At 37.9% G+C, this 23,703-nt stretch overlaps 1 protein-coding gene across 1 annotated transcript; it reads right to left on the bottom strand.

Annotated features, from left to right (window-relative positions):
• Window positions 1–1,746: 1,746 nt before the first annotated feature.
• Window positions 1,747–18,935, bottom strand: LOC141791624 (solute carrier family 22 member 4-like). Its single transcript, XM_074672209.1, has 10 exons — window positions 18,489–18,935; window positions 17,713–17,816; window positions 12,710–12,864; window positions 12,449–12,620; window positions 10,804–10,930; window positions 8,343–8,440; window positions 5,340–5,554; window positions 5,063–5,245; window positions 4,674–4,809; window positions 1,747–2,570 (listed from the first exon to the last, which is right to left on the bottom strand). Exons 1-10 carry the CDS (start codon window positions 18,885–18,887, stop codon window positions 2,489–2,491), a joined length of 1,671 nt encoding a protein of 556 aa, XP_074528310.1. The 5' UTR covers window positions 18,888–18,935; the 3' UTR covers window positions 1,747–2,488.
• Between the last annotated feature and the right edge of the window lie 4,768 nt (window positions 18,936–23,703).

Here is a 23,703-nt window from a genome sequence, read left to right on the forward strand (position 1 = left end):
GGTCCTCATGCAGAGGAAGAACTTGTCAAGGGTTTTTGCCTCCATTTTAGCAACATTAAGGATTTGTCATTTGTAGTCTGGGAGACTTGGGTCACCACAGCTGAAAACTAGAAAAGCACTCAGAGAGCGCAGACCTCCTCCAAGCATATTCTATATATCACGCAACACTTTAGTCCTACTTTAATGTTATACTCCCCTTCAGCAGACTGTCTGCTACAAGTTGGTGTTAGTTGCAGGTTTGTACGATATTTTGTTTCCTGACAGTTTTGAAAATTATAATGACCCAGTAAATACTTCATATTCTGGATCTTAGTGTCCAGAATATTGGCAGGATCTGGATCGTACTTTTAGATCTGTCAGAAATTATGGTGACGTTATCTTGTATTGTTTTGTATATACAGTGGGGAAAATAAGTATTGAATGTGTCAACTTTTTTCTCATCACATTTATTTCCAAAGCAACAATTCAAACAAAATTTCTACCAGACAATGGAATTAACTCAAATAATCCACACATGAAAAGAAATCACAACGTTCAGGTCCATAAATAATGATTATGTGGAATTAAGTACGATAACACAGGAAAAAGTATTGAACACACCATGGAAAGGCTGTATACTTTGGCGAGAAAATGCCCCATACCACCTGAAATCTTATAATTATATCAAAGCACCTGAATATTCCAGTCAGCACCGTTGAGGCCATTATTCACAAGTGGAAAAAGCACCACTTTACCATCAACAGGCCACGCACAGGAGCTCCTTGAAGATTTCTGACCAGGGAGTCAGAAAGATAGTCAGAAGAGTACTCAATGAGCCAAGAACCACCCTGAAAGGGCTCCAGAAAGACTTGGAGGCAGCAGGTACAATTGTTACAGAGAAAACAATAGGCAATGCACTCCACCGCCATGGCCTCTATGGACGCTCAGCCCGCAAGACTCCATTCCTCAAGAAAAGGCATGTTGAAGCTGGTTTAAAGTTTGCTAAACAGCATCTTGACAAGCCTGTAGAATACTGGGAGAATGTTGTCTGGTCAGATGAGACCAAAACTGAACTTTTGGGCTGTCATACTACAGACCATGTTTGGAGGAGAAATGGCTCTGCACATCAGCCAAAAAACACTACACCAACAGTGAAGTTTGGAGGTGGAAGCATAATGGTATGGGTTTGTTTCTCATCTCATGGTGTTGGCAAACTTCATATAACTGATGGAGCAATGAATGGAGCCATGTATGGGGAAATTCTTGATATGAATCTGCTGCCATCCACCAGGATGATGAAGAGAAGACGTGGCTGGACCTTCCAGCAGGACAACGATCCAAAGCACACGGCAAAGTTGACTCTCAAATGGTTTCAAAAAAAGAAAATCAATCTGTTAGAATGGCCTAGTCAATCACCTGACTTCAATCCAACTGAACATTTGTGGAAAGAAGTAAAGAAAAGGGTTCACCAGAGGGCACCAAAGAATATTCCAGATTTAAAGACAATCTGTGCAGAGGAATGGGCCAAAATCACACCTGAGCAGTGTGGGCCATTAGTTCAAACATACAAGAAGCTTCTGGAAGCTTTGATTGTCATAGCGTGTTCAATACTTTTTTCCTGTGTTATCGCACTTAATTCCACGTTATCATTATTTATGGACCCGAACGTTGTGATTTCTCTAGATTTTCAAGAAAGAAATGTTCTTTACATAAAGGAACATTGTAAGGGTGAGGTTGAAGAAGTTAAAAAAAATATAAATGTGTCTCAGTGATGATATTGTAATACTTTTTCTGTGTGCTGAAAATTCAAATGTGCAAGAATTTTTTAGTTTTGCGCTTGTCCCCAATCCAGGTATTTTAACATCTCATCTATAATAAAGCCATAAAAGTGCAAAATTCATTAAAATCTTTACTTTACACTTCCTCATAATAACATAAAACTGTCAACAATGCTTGATCTTCAGGTTTCTTTGTTCAAAACTAAAACAAACTTTCGTATTTCTTTTTGTCCCAACAGGATAAAGTGGCCTTGCAACTCTCGTAAGCAACGAGTAAAATCCTTGGTGCTCTTCGAAACTAAACTGTGAATGACTAAAACAGTTTTTACAACCATGAACAAGACTTTAGTCATCTTAAAACAATGAGTACAATAAAAACTGAATTTATTCAAAGAATTAAAGCTTGGCATAGTTATACAATATATGTACTTTAATATGTCTTTGACTTGAGGGAATTGTGCTTCAACTTTCTGCTTGTTGTCACAAATGTATTTAAAATATTAATGACACACTTTGTGATACCTTTGTACAATAAATGTGAAAAAATTACACATTTGCCTTTTTTTATATAATCATCATTATTGAGGGGATAAGACATGTTTGAGACAGAGAAAAGAGATACACTTGTCCCTTTAAAGTGCTAATTAATCCATTTTGAGGAGATATTTAAAGGTGCCATCGGATCATTGGTGTAAATGTGAAGCTCTTTAGTCTCAGACGGGATCAGATCCTCATTGAACCAGAGACTTCTGTTCTGCTGGGTTTCCTTTTTCCTCAGCTGGTGTGTGTGTGTACGGTTTCTTCTGGCAACACCTAGTTTTAAAAAGAGAGAAAAACACACTCAGTTTTCCACATAACATATGAAAGAACAACATTTCCCATGAGGCTGAGTACTAAAGTTGCTTCAGGTAAAGTAGGAGGGCAGAGGCGCCATCTGCTGGAGCCAGAAGAAAAATAATAGATCTGATTAAATACTACATCTTTTATAATGTGTTGTAATAGCAAAATGAGTCTGTTAATTTATGTAAAGCATTGAATCATTCTTAACTACTGCTGAAATGGGAGAATTATGGGATAAAAAATGTTTCATTAAATAATGATAATAAATTAAATAATAAAAAGTTACTTAAACGAAAGGTTAAAGTGAAAATTAATAACATGTTTGGTTTTTGCACCTAAGCTATTTATACTTAACTAAATGATATTTGCACAGTATTCAATAAGTTCAAATTTATCACAAACTTTATCCCGTTCAGGCTCAGACATTAAAGAATTGTTGACAACAGTAGAAAAGTAAAACGAAATTCTTGGGAATAATTTGAGATCATAAATTTAGTTGAAAGCCTATTAATTCATCTTAATTTATCTTAATTTATCTGTGTTATTTTCAAAACAAGCAATTTGTTGAATAAGAAATGTCAGCTTATATTATTTTTCTCACTTATAAAACCATATAAGTCATATTGTGTTGAGGTTTGGGTAAAAACATTCATTACATATAGACCCTATAATTAAACTTCAGAAAATAGTTAACAGATTAATAAATAAGGCTTCATATTGGAAAACCCCCAAAGAATTATTTATAGAGTCTTGCACCTTGAAAACCTTAGCGACTGTAAACTTAAAAGTAGCATCTACAGGAATTTTTGTAAACTGTATGTAAACATAAATTCAAACTGGGCTCCTCCTCCTGGGCTCAGTGCTAGCGGCAGCCCACCCACTGCCTCCAACCGTGACTACATAAATGCATTCTCAAGCCCAGCAACCACCTGTAGCATTGTGGTTCTAAGTGGGAGGGACTTAAAAGCTGTGCACCTAATTGATAAAATAGAATAGAATAGAATAGAATAGAATAGAATAGAATAGAATAGAAAATTCTTTATTTATCCCTGAGGGGAAATTCAGGAATCGACTGTGGGTAATTTAATGATGATGGGTAATAATGGGCAATTTGTTATTATTTTAAAATAATAATAATAACAACACTAATAATAAGAAGAAAAAGAATAATAATAATAAAATAATTTTTAAATAATTTAGATAATTTTATGATAATTACATAATTTTAAGAATTTAATAATAAAATAATTTAAGTAATTTAATGAGTACTTTAATGGGTAATTTGAGCATTTAATGGGTAATTAATCATGTGTATTTGACATGTACCCAGTTAGTATTAAGCTAACTTGCGTCGTTCTTGCTGCTCTCCAAGTTCACCCCTTAGGAAAAATCTTTGTCTGTTTGGTGTTTTGTTTCACTTTGGTTGTGTTTTGCTATCTCCGGCATACATCTACTATCGTTGCCACTTTAAATAGCTTCTTCCAGTTGCTAATTAACACGCAAAGTCCCTTGCACACTGGGTGCGCTGCGATTGGCTGGTGTAACCGCGCTTACTATCCACCCAGAAACGTCTGATTCGATCAAAACACTAACATCCAGGCAGAGGAGGGGGTTGAGGCAGACAGAGACACTGACACACATGTATAGAGGCCTGTAGGAGCCGACTGAGCAGGATTGTACCTGTAAAAGCTGACATTCTATTTTTGGGGGGAAAATCCTGCAGACTATACCTTTAAAAACATTAGAAATACTATTTTGAGCAAAGAATAAAAGTCTTCCCACCTGAATTTAAGAAAAGAGGAATAACTTAGAGTAAATCTTACATTTTTTTTCATCTTTGTATTAATGAGACAGTTTGTTGAATATTTTTAAGAGAAAATGTTTTCTATGAGCTTTTAACTTTTTTTTTGCAAATTGATTACACAAAATTTAAATTCTTTAATGTAGATTGTAACCAAAAAAAAAAATTATTCATTCATAAAAGAAGGAAGCTATGAAATAGAGTTAGCTGCATGAAAACTGATCAGATTTGAACCCAGCTGGTCACAGCCTCCCGCTCTGGAGGTGAAGTCTTACCCGGGGAAGCGTTGCATGTGAGTGATGGTGTCAGGCAGCGGCATTCCATGGGTCTCAGGCAGCAGGAGACTCAGCAACCCCACCAGAGACGTAAGACTTCCCATGAGGATGTAAGGCAGTGAAACAGAATAGCTTCCTGTGGCAACACATGAAAGGGGACGGCAGTGAAAACCCAGCCTGGCCACAGCGAACCGTAGAGCGGTTATAAACCAAAGGAGACAAAGAAAAGAGAGGACAGCAGATGTGGCTGCATCGTACGTTTAAATCCACTCCACTTGATCCCTAAAGAAGCACATCAATTCTTCGGGGCTGGTTGTGGACTTTAAAAAGGCTGGTCTATCCTACCTGAGTGCTAATTAGTTTCTCTAAAGGGGTAAGAGCACCCTTACTTAGATAAATGAAGTATGGCGCGATGATGCTGCCTATCCTGGAGGCCATGGAGCAGGTTCCCACAGCTGTGTTCCTCAGGACAGTCGGGTAGAGCTCTGCCGTGTATGCGTACACGATGGCAAAAGCTGTCGTCACTGCGAACTTCCCCATCATCTCCAGAGTTATTGACACAAAAATCTGATCTGGGAAGAAGAAAATCAGAAAATACTTTTTTTTTTCAAATCATAAATGAGACAATAAAACAGACATTTGAACGTGAGCGTTCAGTTTCTTTACCCGCTGGCACCAGCTGAATGAGGAGCAGGAACACTCCCCCCAAAAAGAGTGTCCAGGAGAGGCTCAGTCGCCTTGAACACCAGCGAAACATAATCCACGACAGCGTGTAGGCCGGCATCTCCACCAGGGCGGACAGGAAGCAGTTAAAGTATGCATTACCGTGAAGGTTGGCCGTGTTCAGGGAAAGAGCGAAATAGCCGATGGTCACCGTGTTCCTGCAGAGGAATATAGTTTGGTATAAATCTGTAAACTTAAACCAAATACTTTTATATGTTGTCTAGTCCAGTCTGTGTTATAAACATCTGATACTTTCTGAGAGGAGCTTTAAAGATTTCAGGGGGAATTTTTCCTTTATTTGACAGGAGTCTAATTTTTCATTATTATTTTCTGAGAAGAAAGTCAGAATCCTGAGATAAAAGTCAAAAATGTCAGAATTCTGACTTTTTGTGCTGAATTCTCACTTTTTTTCTCAGAAAAATAGTAATAAAAAAATAGAGGGTTTTTTTCAATGGCCCTGATCCTCTTCCTATTGAATAGTCAGAGAATGATGTGTGTAAAATCATGTTGTAAGTGGGAATCAATATTTTGACCAGTCCGACGAGGACCACAACCAAACTTTTTAGAACAAATTACAGATTTTTCAGACCAAAAAAACTGACAAATAGCATACACCGGTGAGGCATATGCAACTTTAATTTTCTGAGTGCGTGTTTTGCAAATTCCCCCATGGTGTTTCTCTCAACTTTCATAGTGAAGTCCAGTTTCTTTTAAATTTTACTTTATTTTCTTTTTACCCCCTGCCCTGTAAACAGTTTGTGGCTGCATATATAATTAGCTGCTATAAAACCTGTATCAGTCACATAAACAAGCAAATCCATAACCGAAAGAAAATCTTTTGAGTGAAGATTTGGAGAATTTCCCAGACATTATCCATTTTAATCGTAAACGTAAGGACTCAAGTTTGTATAAGTTTTATTTGGGCTCTTTTACACCTTTGTTGAGAGGAGAGGAGGGAAGAGGAGAGTGGATGGTAACAGAAACAGGAAGAGGGGGTAAAAACACTTGGGAAAGGGGCCTCAGGCTGGATGAAAACCAGGACCACCCTCTTGACTGGGGCATGACTTAGCTGGCAGACGAGAGCTACGATTTAATGATTCTAGAGAAAAAGATTTTTGAGCTAAATCCACGAACAAATGTTGAGGTTGCCACTGCAGTTTTATAGGTTAGTTGTGAATTAGTGTTTGAGGCTCAGAGTTTTGCAGTTTTGGACAGATATATGGCGCTGATCTTAGCTGGAAATTCTGCAGTACAGGACTCTGCCATTAAAAAGGTGGAATAAGCCTTTAGACATTTGCACCCCACAAACAAAGAGCTGGGTTGTCTTATGTCATATTTAGTTGGTCAGTAGATTTTTTTTTTCAAAAATACTGGAACGTTTTTGCTTTTTTTTTTTTTTTTACTTTTTTTTTCTTTTTTGGAATGAGGTCAAAATTTTCAAAACTAAAATAATGCTCTATTGACAAAGACAAAAAACTAGACATTGGAACCATGAAGTTGTCAGGAGACAAACTTTTTACGTGTTGGACTATCAACAGACAGTCATTTTTGTAAGACATCTTTTAACCTGACTTCTTTGCACAGCTGATGTCTTTAGGACATTAAATTCTGATTTTCATTTCTATTTTAAAGGGATAATGAAGTTTAACATAGATCAGAATCCAAAAAAGCAAGAAAATGAAATCAAATTTTGTTTTTCTGCCATCTTTATGGTCTAGATCCCTTTTCATGGGTCTGCAACCTTTACTATCAAAAGCGTCAATTTCCTCTGTCTTCCATTGGAAAAAAATAGTCTAGAGCCAGAAAACAAAACATTTTAATTATAAGTTTTGTTCTTTCTTTATTTTCACCTGTTATAACAAAGGAAAACTTCAAACAGAAGTGTAGTGAGCATGTGTCGGCCTACATTTAAATTAATTTAACTGTGAACTATGAACTACGCCGGCCTATTCAAATCCATTTCCATATCAGTGTAAAATTAATGAAATAACAACTAGCCCACTTTAATATATATATTTAACATCAAAACAGAAATTCTTGTAACTAAAACTGTGCTGTGTGTTCTTCTTTATGTCAGGGATGTAATTTTGATCTCAATTTTCCAGTTTTAGCAGCTCTAAAATCCATCTCTTCTGTTCCTCTTTAGTTTGGTACTTGTAAGCAAATGCTAAGTGCTTGTTCTGAAAACATCATGTTTTTTTGTTGTTGTTTACTAATTTCTCGGCAAATACTAAATGCATATTTTAACTGACAAATTACTAAAATGTATTTGTATTAATGTGCAACAAAATAAAAAAATCTAAATAAGACTTTTATTAAGAAACAACTTTTGTTTATTATTTTTTTTATTTTAATTCTTATTTTTTTTATTTTCTTGATGCTAAAGAGCTGCTTGTGGCTCCAGAGCTGCAGGTTGCAAACCCTTGCTTTAGAATAATATCACCCTTAATGTATTATTGTGGACATTTTAAATATTCTTTAAAATTATTCAGTTTTTTTGGGAATGATTTTTTTTTTCATGGAAATGCTGAACAGGTACAAAGTAGGTTGTGCTGACTTGTATTTTTTGTCCCTGATTGAACCTCTGCCTGCCCAGGGTGATTAAAATGTGCACACAGGTAGAAAACAGAGTTACACAAGTGTCCTCCAGGGAACTTGATGACCAGTGATTTCTCCCTCCAGCTGCAGGACTGACTCTGCATGGAAGCAGGTCTAAGAAAAACAGACGTACTGTGCAGTTACATAAAAACTGAGTTTGATCTTTGTGGCATGCTTCACAGCACCTGACACTTCCTCATTAGCTGTTAGTGAACCAGGCTGTGAGTGCACGTATACGTGTGTTTAAATCTGTGTGTCCAGCATACGTCTGCATGTGTGAGCTGAGTTTTTGTGCATGCAGGGTCACTGTACTGAATGTGGAGGTCAGCTGGACCAGCAGGGACTCACCAGACCAGCCACAGCGTGAGAGAGAGCCAGCGGATGTTGGGAGAGCGGAGCAGGTCACAGATGTTGTGGGTCTTCCTCTGCTCGGGCTGAAGTTCTGTCTGTGGAGCGGTGAGAGCACGTGAAACAACAAACAGTTAACGAGCAGGGCCGTCAGTCTGAAATGCTTTAATTACAGAGAGTATCATGGCTGTGTGACCTCTTACAGGGCGAACACAGCCATTCACAGGTGTATGAGAAAGCCTGGATCAGGATTAAAGGAGGCAAAAGTTCAACGCCTGGTGAACTCAGGAAATAAAACTATGGCAGCTAGACAGAGAAATCAGCTCAACTATGAAACTGATGATTTATCATGTACAAGAATAGAAACAGAAAGTCTTTATTGTCAAGTCATAGTTCCTCTTCATGGGGCAAAGGTTTCTCCTTTTTTTTTTTTTTGTTTGAAGACAAATTTGCAGGTCAAAGGTCATGTGTCAATGAGGACAACTGGATTGCAGAAAAACAGAGTTTCAAACTTCCAAAGTAAAATTTCAAAACTTATCTTTGAAAAAAAATGTCAGCAAAACTCACAAATACTTTTTTAATGATTAAATTTTCTTGAGAAGATGTTGGAGATGATTTTTTTTCAATTAAATTTCTTCAACGTAAAAATATTCCTCTGACATGTTTCTTAATGCTGACTTTCTCTCATGTGCTGCACAGTTAATGATTACATCTCACTGATCCGTGAACCCTAAAACATGTCTGCATTTTCGCTTCTTATCTGTTTAATAAATGTGCAAAGAAAACACTTAATAGGAAAACCTGCATCAGTCACATGCACAGGGGTCAGACGGGTTAATGGTTAGTGTACGGGGGTCACAGGGTCAAAGTAATAAAGCTTAGCACAAGTTCAGCCAGGAAGACCGTCTGTGTGCTCACATTTTCCCGCTTCTCGCTATCAGCTGACCGGGGGGCGTGTCATCTTTTCTCTTTATCCAATCACATCGTCACAGCTTCAACCATAAGCCAATCATCACATAGCTGTCCAAGTTTAAATTGCAGAGCTTGTCAATCAAAATCCTGCTCGTAAACTACTGTGGGTGAGAGCGGTGTGCTCTTTGGATGAGAGCTCAGCATGGATATGAGGAGAAGATGTGAGATGACAGAGACATAGCGAGACGCTGCAAGTCAGAAAAGTTCAGGCAGCTCACGCTCCAACTGAGGATGTGTCGCGGTAGTTCAGAGAGAAAGAGCGGTGCCGTGAGAAAAGACGACAGAGATCATGGAGAAGGTTAAAGGATGGAGCGCCCGTGACGAGAGCAATCTAAATCTATATCTTTTCTCTGTTTTTTGGGTCAAAAACAGGAAGAGAGACATAAAAGAAGAGAGTTCACTCTTCTTAGGTCGTTTTGGTGTTTACATAGTCAGAAAATTTGGGTACTGACAGATCGTTCGATGCTCTGAAAATGGCAGGCAGCCAATGAGTTACGTAGAAAATAAATTTTTAGTCTTAATATAAGCCACATTCACTTAAACAGTCCATACGAATGTCCTGTTTCAAGACAAAATGAGGTCTGAATTGCTTGAAAAAAGTTTTAAAAATCTGCTAATGGAACAAGAAAAAAGTTACTTGTATTAAGACAATATTCTAGTTTCAAGCAAATTTTCTTTTTGCATTGGCAAATTTTTTTACTTGTTACAATTCAGTCTGGGGATGGGTACCGAATTAAGTACTTTTATGGGTACCAACCGAATTCTGTCAAAAGACTGGGTACAGATTCACGTAAAACCAAAAAGTACCACGTTTAGGTACCTAAATGCATCCTTGTGACAGTTAGGGAGTGGAAGAGTAGGTGATTTTCCAAGCTGGACATGAACATAGCGTTGCCAGGTTATAAATTGAATAATAAATTTAAAAAGTGTTATATTTTATTATCATACAAATTGATATTTTCAAATTGGTAACAAATCGTTTTAAATGTGAAAGGTACCCATCCCTGACTCAGACCTAATTTTTGTCTTTAAATAACTTGGGGAAAAAAACATGTTTCTGGACCGAACAGTTAAATGTAAATATATATATGTAAATATCGAGTATAATTAGACAATTTTTACCTAAAATAAGACAAAAACACTTGATAAGATTTCAGTTTTCTGTACTGTAAGTCTCTCCTGATTAAAGTGTTGTCTTATTATTTTTTTTCTCACAAAAACTGAAAGTCCCACTTACAGGGATTTAGGACACGTCTCATCTTCTCTCCCTTTATTTCCTGAAACTTATCTTTTATTTTTTTACATACTGGCATTAAAAGATTAAATTGTGAATGTTTCCATGACTATATAAGACATTTCAAGTCTGACCTATGCAGACACTAGTCATGACTTCCTGAGATTTCCTTTCTTTAATCACAGTTATGACATTAACCGGTGGAGAAGAAGGAGTCCCCTTTGAAACCGTGTAAAGAATACTAAATCTTTTCACCTGCAGGGAACTGAAGATGCACGGTGGAGGCTGGATTTTGTTCTTCTTCGCAGCATTTCTTATGATGGCCTCGGCTTCTTCGACTCTTCCCTGGGAGAGCAGCCAACGAGGAGACTCCGGGATGTACCTGCCTCGATGCACAACAGGAAGTGACACAGTCATTCAGAGAACACTGAGAGAAAACAGGTAACACAAAGAAATTTACCTTACACATTTCATTAATTATACCTGGTTGGAGTCTGGAGAGCACTGAGATAAATCTAAGTTTGTTTTCAAATCTGTTGCTCATTAGCTTTGCTCTGATTCAGGGGAAGAGAACGATCCATTGTTGTACTTTTCTCTTGGGTCTTTCAGCGCTGCAGAGCTGCAAAGAGGGTTGAAGCTCACACCATTGTGAAACAGTCCTTACATCTTCACATCAATGTCCTTTTCCCACAGTGTGGCTGTGCTTCAGCAAGATTCAGTTTTCTGCTTTGGTATGTTTCAAAGAGGTGCACGAGCACAGTGATCGATCGTACGCCATGTACATGAGGTATGATCCATGGCATACAATCGATCACTCCTTCAACAATTATTTGAAAGAAAAAATGGTGCATTAAAATTGTAAAGATGTAAGATAAGAAATATTTATAGGCTAGAAATGTTCTTTCCCGTTCAAAAAAGTCTCAATAAAAAGCATAATCCTGATGATACCCATGTCCTGAGCATGACTCTAGGCTGTAAAAGAAAAAACGGACGTCATCTTCCTCGGCTCGAAGTGAGATCACCTCAAAAACTGCTCCCCTGGTGGCTGGCTGCAGTATAGGTCAAAAAATCCATCTCCCCAGTCATTCCAGATGGGCTGTGGTCAAACTTTAAGAAATTAATACACCTGGTAGAAATGTTTCTCACGTCTAATTGTTGTGGTGATTTGAAGATGTTATTTGGCTGCCTTGTATTTAAGCCCTCTTTATTCTTAAGTTTTGTTTTGATTAGTTATTAGAGGCTAAAAATGAGGCTTACGCCACGTTTGACGATGATTGACAGCTGCAGTTCTTGTGTATTTTTTTTCGCGGATTGTAAAATATGTAGAGTCAAGAAGTGATTAGACTCACGGCACCTGTGACGGGGGTATTTTGGCTTCAAAACCGTACAATGGTAAATGGTGGAGCCACGCTATGATCCTGACCTATTTGACCACTGATCATCTGGGATCAAGAGACACCTGAGGGACAGGTGAGGTTTGATTTCATTAGCCTGTAATGATTTTTTTTAAAGCTGTATTTTTTTTGTCATGATGTGAAAATATCTTCAGCAGATATGTCCTTAATTAGAAACTAAACGTATCGCAGCTTGTGTGAATGGTGAGCTTGCATTCATTTGCCTACGCTGTGGGAAAAAACTGAATCAGAACAAAGCAAGTTGAGCTTTGAGGTGAAAACACCGTTAATGACCAAACCTGACCTCATGACATGACCAGGACCTGAGTGTGGTCACAGAGGGTGACCACACTCGAGTCCTGGCTATGAACTAGTTAAAAGAAAACTTTATTGTTAACAATTAATTCTTTTAAAGCTCTGAAGCATCTTTTAATGTTTGAGGATGGAGAATGATTCCAGATATGAGACCTTTTAAAACCCCCACGGACAAACACACACCCACCTACCACCAGAAAGGAATACAGAGGAAGCCTGGCAGGGAGAGCCCGAGAAGAAGCATCCTCCAGTCTCTGAGGAAGAAGGCAAACAGCGGCAGCAGCATGTACCCCGCACCAAAGAAGAGACTCACACCTGCTGTGGAGTAGATAGTCCGAATACGAGGGCCTAATATCTCTGTGCCTGAAGACAGGAAAAGGTGTGTGTAGACAAATTATCCCAAACAAGCCAGACACTACAGACATACAGCTGACAGAGAGCAATCAAAGTACCTAGCACAAACGCAGAAACATATTTGGAAATCGATCCAAATCCAACGATGAAGTAGATGGCGCAGAACATAACCCAGGACTGTGAGAAGACCTGGATGATTGTGGCCACTGCCTGGACAGCGATGGTAGCAAATAAGACGATCTTTCTCCCATACCTGAAAAAGACACATAGCACAGGTAAATGTAAAGACAGCATGGCGCCAAAGCAGTCTGGTTTAGATTAGTATGGGTTGGTAAAGCCTGATCCTGTGTTTCCACAGCCAACAGTGCCCCCTCCTGGTAGGTGGCGAGTAAGCCGGATGCCGATAGCCACGTCAGTTATTTAACAGCATGATGCCATAGCAGTGTGACACAGTGTACCCCACTAATAAATCCAACGAAGAAGAAAAATATGACACAGTTCTTTTGACCAATTGCAGTGATTTAGCTCCATCTTCTGGGAGCGGATTGGTTTATTCCACAGACCAGGGGTCTTCAACCTGTGGCTCTGGAGCCTTATGCGGCTCTTTGACTCTTTTGCAGTGGCTCGTTGTAGCTTTAAAAATGTAATTAAAATAAAGGTCTTGTAATATTTTTTTCTTATAGGGGTATTAATGAAAACAACACAGACACTAAGTAAAAACATAATATAAAAATTTTTACTAAAATGCATGTGATTTTTTTGCAGTTTTTTTTTAATTTTTTGGATTTTTTTTGTATTTCAATTTTAAGACATTTTTGCAAATTAAGAAAAGAGTTCCACATTTTTTTAAGATTTAGCAAATTTTTCAGTTTTTTATAAAAATCCCTATTTTTTGCAATTTTAAAAAGTTCTTAAAATTTTTGAAAATTAAACAAAATTTTGAAATTGCATTATTTAGGGTTTTTTTTTTTTGCAAAATGATGACATTTCAGCATTTTTTGTGAATTTTGCATGTTTTTAAATTACATATTTTTATTTTGCAATTTTTTTTTTCCAACTTATTGAAATTTCATACATTTTGCAAATTTATAAAATCTATGACACTACAAATTCCTTTTTTTTCTTAAATTGGCAAATTTATTACAAATAAAAAACTAAAAAATTACATGTGAAAATTTATAAACACAAAAAAATCTAGTTTAGATAAATATTCACCTGATTATACACTTTTTTGTCTTACTGTAAAGATAAAGTAGATTTTGCGGCTCCCGAATGACTTTTATCCAGGTGAGCTGAGGCAAAACGGCTCTTTGTAAAGTAAAGGTTGCAGACCCCTACCATAGACTGTTAAAAAAAATAAATGGATGTCATTTAGCTCGGCTCGACGTGAGGTCGCGACAAAAACAGCTCCCCCTGGTGGATGACTGCAGAATAGGTCAAAAAAATCCATTTCCCCAGTCATTCCAGATGGGCTGTGGTCAAACTTGAAAAAATGAATACACCCCGCAGAAATTTTTCCCTGCTTTGTATTCAAGTCTTCTTTTTCCTAAAAAGTTTTTTATCATTAGTTATTTGAGGTTTAAAACGAGGCTTTATATCATGTTTAACGATGATTGACAGCTGCCACTCTTCCATATTTTTTCCGCGATTGTAAAATATGTCAGAAGGGAGAGCCAAGAAGTGATTTCACCCTCAAAAAAATAAAAATATATATCATTTTGTCACCCAGCTCCACTCAGATTCTCTCTGAGTCCCTCATAGCCTCCTGTGACGGTGGTATTTTGGCTTCAAAACCATACAATGGTAAAAGGTAAAGCCTAGCTGTCCACTCTATACACAGTCTTTGGTCTAGTCTGGCCCCCCAATGGATGGATCCCAATAAATGGGCTGGTTTGTCTTATTTGGGGATTAGTCAGTTGAAACACCACAAAATGCGTGCCATACCGAGACAAACCAACTGAACTGCTTGGTGGAAACGTGACTTTTGATTGGCAGTTGGACTTACATAACTCACATTTACTCTTCTTAAGTCTGTTTACCCTTCGTGAAAGGCAGTTTATCAAGTTTGCAGAGCATTGTTTGTCATGCTGGGTTTGGGACGTTGAAATGCTTTCATTGTGTTAGGCTGCTTCTTTGGGGTTTGTAACTGTGTTGGCATAAAAGAGGTGACATAATGGCTCTAAAATATTGTGCAACGCAGCACAGGTATTAGCTCGAGATAAGGAAACTGAGATGACCACTGGAACTCAAATTTTTACTCGTCTCTGTGACCATTAGCCAGGAATTTTAACTGTGAGATACAAAGGGACAGACATGTTAGCTGGGCAGGTTACAGCTAGCCTACTTTCTGACAGTTAAATTAGTTACTGTCATTTATGATAAGACATGGGGCAGAAATATAACTTGAATTCATCCTTTCTCTGTATTTGTATGATAACCTGTGAGTCAGAACAACAAAATATGATCAGCACCTGCTCCTGCAAACACAAGCATGTGAAATGTGGAATGTGGTAAATAACACTGGGGAACACAATTTTGGAGTTATGTCTGACAGCTGTTTCTAACTAATTTTGGGTACGGAATCCAAAACTGATCTCAGTTTTTCTCTATCACGTCAAGTTTATGAACTATAGTATACCTGTTTTCTTAAAAATGTTAAAAATATTACCTTCCACAGATATGTGCTTGTTTTTTGACATATCTGATATTGATATCGATGAAATATGAAAGAAACAGGTATGACTGCAACGTTTAACACTGTTATGTTTTTACAAAGGATATGTCTACTGGAGGAGCTACAGGAGCAGACGTGATCTGGAACAAAGGAAATATAAACCTAGGTAAATAAAACACTAGAATGGAATAGTTACAAGCTTTAAAAACGAAACAAAAAAAATAGGATAAAACGAAAAAGAACTTACAACGGTATGCCCATAGTTACAAAGTTAAGCAAATAGCCAGCAAAAATCCTCTAAATTCCTACTACGCTGGCTTTCTGTTTGCAGAAACTTGGCCAGTCTTACTTAGGGATGGGTACCTTTCAGATTTGAAACAATACAGTACCAATGGTACCAATTTTTGGTACTTTTGTGTGTGTATATGTGGTAATAAATATTAATTTGTTCACTAATACAATTTCAAAGTTTATCAATTTAGCATATTTATTCTTTGATATAGAACCTTCCAATGCTGCATTCATGTCCAGCATGGAAAATCGCCTACTCTTCCACTTCCTCCCAGTCACAAGGATGTGTTAGGTATCTTAACATGGTACTGTTTGATTTAACTTGAATCTTTACTCGTTACTACCAGAGACTGTGAAAAAAATGGACGTCATCTTGCTTAGCTCGAAGTGAGGTCTCCACAAAAACTGCTCCCCCTATTGGCTGGCTGCAATATAGGTCAAAAAATCTGTCTCTCCAGTCATTCCAGATGAGCTGTGGTCAAACTTTAAAAAATTAACACACCTCGCAGAAATGTTTCTCACGTCCGATTGCTGTGGGGATTTGAAGACATTATTTGGCTGTCTTGCATTCAAGTCCTCTTTTTTCTGAAAAGTTTAATTTTCATTAGTTATAAGAGGTTAAAAACGAGGCTTAAGTCACGTTTAACGATGATTGACAGCTGCCGTTCTCATGTATATTTTTGGGGGGATTGTAAAATATGTCAGGTGGTAGAGTCAGGAAGCGATTAGACTCTTGAAATAATTTTTTTTATTATTATTTTTGTCACCTGGCTCCACTCAGATTCTCCCAGAATCCCTCACAGTCTTTACTGCGCAGACTCTGGCTGCACAACTGCTACAATGGTGGCGCCTGTCACAAAAGAATTTTGGCTTCAAAACCGTACAATAGTAAACAGCGAAGCTACACTGTCCACTCTATATACAGTCAATGGTTACTACAGACAGAATTCGGTCGGTATCTATTTAAGTACCCAATTTGGTACCCATCCCTAGTCTTACTACAGCTTATCAGTGGAATTTTGCTTATCTGGAGGGTGAGCTGTGGACAAAAACCTTAAAGTGATACTCCAGGATGGAACAAGTTGGGTCCCATCACAAGGTTTAGGGCAGAAATTACCCCTACAGCAGTGTTTTTGTGCAGCAGAAGCCCAGAGCGCTCACACCAAACACCCCCTCCCTGCTCCTCTGCCGGTTTCCTCTGCACTCAGACGGGGCCATATTTTACTTGACCAAAAACACAAATAAACGGACTCCCACCGCAAAAATCTGATATAGGTCTGCATTCACGCTTTATTTAGAGAATTTTCAGCGCATTACTTTCACACTAAAACACGGCTAAATAAGGCTCTAGTTCTCATCGTGTCTCTTCGTCCTGGCAGACTACCTGCGTTTGTTTATATCTGGCACGCTGCACGTGCAGACTGATACACTAAGCGGCGAGCGCCTCGTAGCCAGCTGTGGCTCTGCAGCGGAGGTAGCGCCGTTTTACTACAGATTTTTACGGTGGGAGTCCGTTTGTTTGTGTTTTTGGTCAATTAAAATATGGCCCCGTCTGAGTGCAGAGGAAACCGGCTGACGAGCAGGGAGGGGGTGTTTGGTGCGAGCGCCCTGGGCTTCTGCTGCACAAAATCACTGCTGTAGGGGTAATTTCTGCCCTAAACCTTGTGATAGGACCCAACTTGTTCCATCCCGGAGTATCACTTTAATGTGCTAGAAAAAATAACGACTGAAATTTTTGAATCAGCATGCCAGTTTTAATCAGCATAAAGATCTAACTCAACAGCTTTTTTTTTTTTTTTCAAATTGATTCCCAGTTTTATCTATAGGGTCACAAATCACAGTCAGTTTTCACAGTCAGTCATATTTAAGTCATTATGGCTTTTATGTGTTAATGTCTTGTATTTAATGTGACATGACATTTTAAAAGTAGATAATCCCCCTGACTCAAAGGAGTGTTGTAACACCTAGAAAAATCACTCTTCCTGCTCTTCTCTGCCCTCTGAAACTGTTGTTTTTTTTAAGGTTCATTTATACCTTAATTTGATATTACATAAGTTATTAAAATATACCAATTAGATTTGAGGTTTAACAGTGTGTAAGAGTTTAAAAAACAGCATCACCGTGTGTCGTAATAACCTGTCAGAGAGCTGTCCTGAAATGAGGGAGCCAGCCAGCACTCCAGAGAAGAAGATGGAAGAAGTCAGTGGGTTCTTCCACCTTTCATCACACACCAGGTCCCACTGCAAAAACACACACACACACACACACACACACACACACTTTTGCTGTTGTTTTGCTGGACACAAAAAGTCTGCTCATTAGACTGATGATTGACTAAGCCAGGTTGCTATTTGCACACACTGTGAGGAAATAGGAACCGTTTCTTGGCCGTGGACTGCTGGCAGCAGCGAGCAGGTTTTAAAACCTGATAAAAGGAGCAGCCATCAAGCACAAGAGTACATGTTTTATTATCGGTTGCATGAGTGGTTTGGGGTTTTTGAAGGAATTTGGATGGGGCGAAGAAACAGCAACTTGCAGGAAAATGTAAAAACACATGCAGGCACTCAGGATTTGGTAAAACTGTGAAGAATAGGAACAAATATCCTGAAGGTCAAGTTCTTAAACCTAATTTTAGATTGTTTCAATGCATCAACTGATAGCTTTAATATTTTAATTAAGGAAACAAATATGTGATGCAACACTTGCAAAGCTGCCCACAGAGTGATACCTGCAAATAACCAGCTAATTAATGAACTACATCAGAAACACACATAAAAGAAAATTTAGTTAATGGAATAAAGTCGCACACAAAAAAACTCTTTTTAGCTTCATGACAACTGTGAGTTAGCTTTCCCGCCTCCTAAAGCACCTGTAGCCTCCTCTAAATGTATTGACAGAGCAGGTAAACAAACCTCAGACGTGATGGTGGAAATATACACGCTCGTGTCGTACTCCCACCCGTCCACGCAGCTCTCTGTCGACACATGAGACAGATTCACATCAACGCCGGGCAGCAAGCCCCTGTCCGAGAAATCCAGCACATCTCTGAGTTTGTATCTCGCGCACTTGCTGAGCACGAGCGCGCCGCTCTGGCTGTCCACCTCGAGCGGGATACTGCTGTTCCTCCACGCGGCGGTGAGATTCACGTGCGCCGGGATGAGGCAGCTGTGGCGCGGCGTGTCCGCGAGGAAGACGATGGCCAGCGCGCTGAAGCCGTTAGGGACGATGCTGAGGCAGAGGAAGAAGAACACCTCTTTCTGGAAACGTCCCCACTCACCGAGGAAGGCGGTTGCGGCTTCATAGTCGGTCATGTTGAGCGTGAGGACGCACCTGGAGCAGGTGGAGACGAATGGGGGGCTTCAGGGGACGCATTTCAAAGCAGTGGTTTTGTGTCAGCTGCGAGAACTCATCCCACCCCCTCACCGACCACCCGCTGGGTCTGTTTCATTGTTTGGCTGCAATCTCATCAACATAAGCAGACACACAAAACAAAAGCAGACTGAAGAGAAAACCAAAAAGTTATTTTACTTCAGTGTCCCAGAATAATAAAAACACTGCTATAAAACTTTTACTTGATGTATTATCACTGCAACACAGGCCTTATTTTTGTTTGTTTGTTTCTGCACTGAAAACACGTTTTTATCTTATTAACTCAAAAATATCACTTTGATTTCAGTTTGATTTCTTCACCAAGACACTGGTCTTCTTCACACAATGTAAAACACAGATGTTCTTGAAATATTCACTTGTAGCCAAGTGCATAAGACATTTATTATACCACTTTAAATCTACTTAAAAAATGTATCACAACAAACTGCAATATAGGTTTAATGTGTCTAAAATAAAGCAATCTTTAGTTTCTATTGGGGAAAAAAAGTCATTATGTTATTTTAAGAATGAAAAATAAACACAAATAGACATACATAGCGTTGAGTTTTCAATGTTTTTTGCCAGGTTTGATGAGGTTTGTACATCTGAAATAAGGAGGTCAGAGAAGCCACAACTGTTACAAGCTAACTTTTAAATAGTAAATGATTTATGTTTTGTTTTATCACAAAAAACACCTTGTTCCTCCATAAAATTTGGGAAAAGATTAGAGATACAAGAAGATTTTGCAGAACAAAGAAGTCCTGTTATCATTTTTAAAGGACATTCCAACTAAAAATAACTTTGTTGTTGATGTTGTTGTTGTTGTTGCTATTTTCAATCTAGAGAATAATTTGATGCAGAAAAATCTCTGGAGAATATTTCAACCCTCCAATTCAAAACTCAATTTGAGGTTATTCCCGACTAACAATTTTTCATTCCCAGAATATTCTGGAAACAAAAAGCTCCGATGTACCCAGAAGGGTGTGTTAGGGTTTGATTTTATGTTGCCCCTTGATTCCCGTGGAAAGTTTGTGTTACGTTCTCTAAACGTACTGTGTTGGTTAGATGTTTGGATCTCCCAGTGTTCCCCTGACGTAAATTAATTTCATTTGTTTGTTTGTTCAAACAGGTTTAAGATATATATATATATTTAAAAAAAATCAGAACAGAGATATATAAGATGCACAATGTGTTTAAGCAGAAATAATAATAATTTTAAAAAAAACATGAAACAAAAACAATTACAGAAACAACTCTAATAACTCTGATCTTTATACCTTGTTCGAAAGGTTATATAGACATCTCTCAACCTTCTTCTAACCTTTAGGGAATGTTAGCTTTTATTGAAATTCCCCCACCACCTTAAACACCACATAATTGTATTTATACATGTACTTTTTAATTATGAATGTATTTCTTCTACCTGACTGTATATGAACAAGTAGTCATTAATGAATGTCTAGCAGGACATTTCATTACAATATAATGAACTACACATAACGAAACAAAAAATAATTAAACCAATTACAATGCAAGGCAATTAACTGACAGCAAAATACAAACAATAAGAATAATGTGCCACAACAAGAAATTCTTGTCCAGTTGGTGTCTTCATTCCTTCTTAGCTGATAAAAATTAAAAAAGGGAGCAAAAATAGGCATGTCCGGTCAGGTGTGTCCTCACTTCTTTTTAGCTGGCCTTAAAAGAAAAAGAAAAGTTTGAGCATGAGTCCACAAAAGCATGGTGAATGACCCTGCTGTAGTGTTGCTGTAGTTTGGAAAGTTTCTGGTTCACACGTGAGATAAAATTACCAGTCAAACATATCGGATAGCATCATGATGTTGCATTTACTAAAACTAAGACCACAGATCTGGTTGGAGGACGTCATGTGACAAAGAGTCTCATTTGTGCTGCAGACATCTGAATTAAAGATGTTTAATAACAGTGCATGAGTGCCACTATAAGTCAGAATGCAACACTTAAATCAGGAGACAGAGAAGCTTCAGAGAATTAGAGCTGCTAAAAAATAACACAAACAGAAAACTTTAGGGACAGCAACTCCTGGTTGGTAGGACAAGGCGTCTTGGACATTACTGGTGTCAAACAAGACCTCAACACCCAGGCCTGTTCAGTTCCCAAGAGAGTTGTTAGCACCTCCAGCAATGCACCAGATTCAAGCATCACACCCAAGGTTATAATAGTTTTGGATTTGTCATTATAGTTTAGTTTTAGTAAGTTTTGTCATTGTTTCTCTCATTACAGTTGAGTTTTAATTAGTTTTAGAGCAGTCATTCTAGTTTTTATTTAGTTTTGATTTTTGCAACAAGGCTTAGTTTTAGTTTAGTTTTAGTTTAGTTTTAGTTTAGTTTCAGTTTAGTTTTAGTTTTTTCATACCTTATTAACCAGGTGCAGGATTCAGAAAGGTCAGAGTAAATATTTTGTCATACTGTTTATTTTCAAGTCTAACATAGTGCTCACTGCTCAGTCAATGCTGATACTGAACTGCTGGCTGCTGCCTTAAACACAAGAAAATAATATAAACTTAGTATAAAAAATGTAAACATAAATCATACAAAAATAATGTTAACATAAATTACATAATAATAATAAAAAATAATAAACATGAATTTTATGAAACAATAAAATATATACTTAAATAATTAGAAACTTGGACTCTGTAACAGTAAAGTCAGACTCACATGAAATTTAACTATTACAGATGCTCTGATTCATTGCTCCACTATGCACGGCCAGTCAGTGCAGTAAACAAGCACGTCCCAGTACGTTGCTATGATGGTGCCGTACGGCGTTGATAACTGCCGAAAACTGTTGTAAATATATTTGGTAAAATGTGTCAGATTAATTTAAATCCTAAAGGCTATTAATATTGTCAAAAACTATAAGTAAGGACATTTTGTCTTTAATTTTGGTTAATTTCAGTTAGTTTTGTGAACACAAGATACAGTTTTATTTTACTTATCATTTTGTTTTCTTTTCTAGTTTTTATTAGTTTGAGTTAACTGCAATGTATTTTAAATTTTAGTTTTTGTTTTTAGTTTCGTTTTAGTGAACTATTACAACCTTGATCACACCCTCAGAGAACGGTGGGACACTCATCCTCCTGCCTCATTAGGTAAAGAGGGCCCCATGAAGCCCAACAGACTACAGTCCCCCACCTGTCTCCAAACAGCAACTGTCAACCCCCGAGCAGAGAGCCTGGGGCTTGAACGAGTAGTGGCCCGTTGCTCCTTTATCAGGCTGCCTTTTGTTGACTTAAATTCTGCTTTTAACTCCTTCAACCCCAGAAAACTGGTCAGACAACAACAACTAGGAACCACTGGATCAGGGACTTCCTCAAAAAGTTGGAGTAATAGTAGGTCTTTTCAGGGCCAAGGGAAAGAAATTTTTAATTTATCGAGGAAAGACAACATTTTTGGCCCCATTCTGCCTCTGTTAACCAGTGTTTCCAGACATGTAGAGTTGTAGAGCTGTCTAAAACTTTTACTGTATGTTATTTTATTTTATGTTCTACCACAAAAGAAATCCAGCAAGTGAAGGAAGAGAGACTTTCATTTATTGTTGTTTTTTTGTTTATTTCCGTTTGTTAAGCTAGCATAAGCAGCAGAGTCCTCCCTAACTGTGCATTCCTCTATGTTTCACCCTGATCAGTTTTTCTGGACTACGTTTAACTGTTTGAAAAGTCCATCAGAGGGAGAAAGCAGGACTGGAGTGGTCTCACATTTTCACTACAATCTTGTAATCTTCAGCTGAACCTGCTCTGTTACTCTCCTATCTAACCTTGTGCACTCTGAACCCATTTATCACAGCATTATCTTAAGTTCAGGGACGAAATAGAAACACGGCTCTTTCCTTTTGTTTCAGCCTCATAAAGGTTCCCAATCTCCTTTCCCAGACTCCCTTATCAGACACCTAGTTTGGGTGCACCATAAACCTGAATTTTCTGTATTTCACACACACGCAGCACAGAAAACTAAATCTTAAAGGAGCATTACAACAGTTTAGATGGTTAGAAGGTGAATTCACTCTTGGTGGTTTTGGCCACTCAATCTGACAAAAGCTACAACCAATATTTGAATGCTAGCTGAGCAATAACAGTGAAAATGAATTGACACAGTTTTCTCTGACTCTGTCAAACAGTAACATAACCCAGGTACCATCCTACAGGGTTAAATCACCTCTTTCATGACATGTAAGTTGTGCATGGGCTTTTTCTTGGCTGCAGCAGTCCAAAGACACCAACAGCCACTTGACACAAACCAAATTTTAAAAAGGCGGATTAAAATTGTATGTTTTATTAAATTAGTTTGAATTGTGAAAAGGTTTGGTCATTAATGTAGAGCAGCTCAAAAACCTGGATGTTGAGCGTCAGTTATAACAACACTTTTTAACAAAATAAACATAAAATAGATTTATGACAGTCTTGAAACTAAAAGTGTGATATGGAATAGTGTGAAAAGGTTAACTGTGAAAGTAATAGCTGTCCTCTTGATATCTGAAAAAGAATTGTGAATTGTTTTAAGGTATTTAATCTCTGTTAAAGTGAAAGTAAACAATACTGCACTCACACTTTTCCCAAAGATCTCTGCTCTAAATGTATGGCCTCACAAATCATGTGCTGGATGCCTGCCCTTCATGATTAAGTCCAAAAAATCCTGTCGACAATGTCATTTTAATGTCAGACTCATCAAAACTAAAAGTTAATAGCATTTTATTAAAAGCTGTGACAGCAAGGGTTAA

This window comes from Halichoeres trimaculatus, unplaced genomic scaffold (genome assembly GCF_033239565.1).
Source record: "Halichoeres trimaculatus isolate MK-OKI-2021-1 unplaced genomic scaffold, fHalTri1.1 fHalTri1_scaffold_6, whole genome shotgun sequence".
In the NCBI taxonomy this organism is placed as follows: Eukaryota; Metazoa; Chordata; class Actinopteri; order Labriformes; family Labridae; genus Halichoeres; species Halichoeres trimaculatus.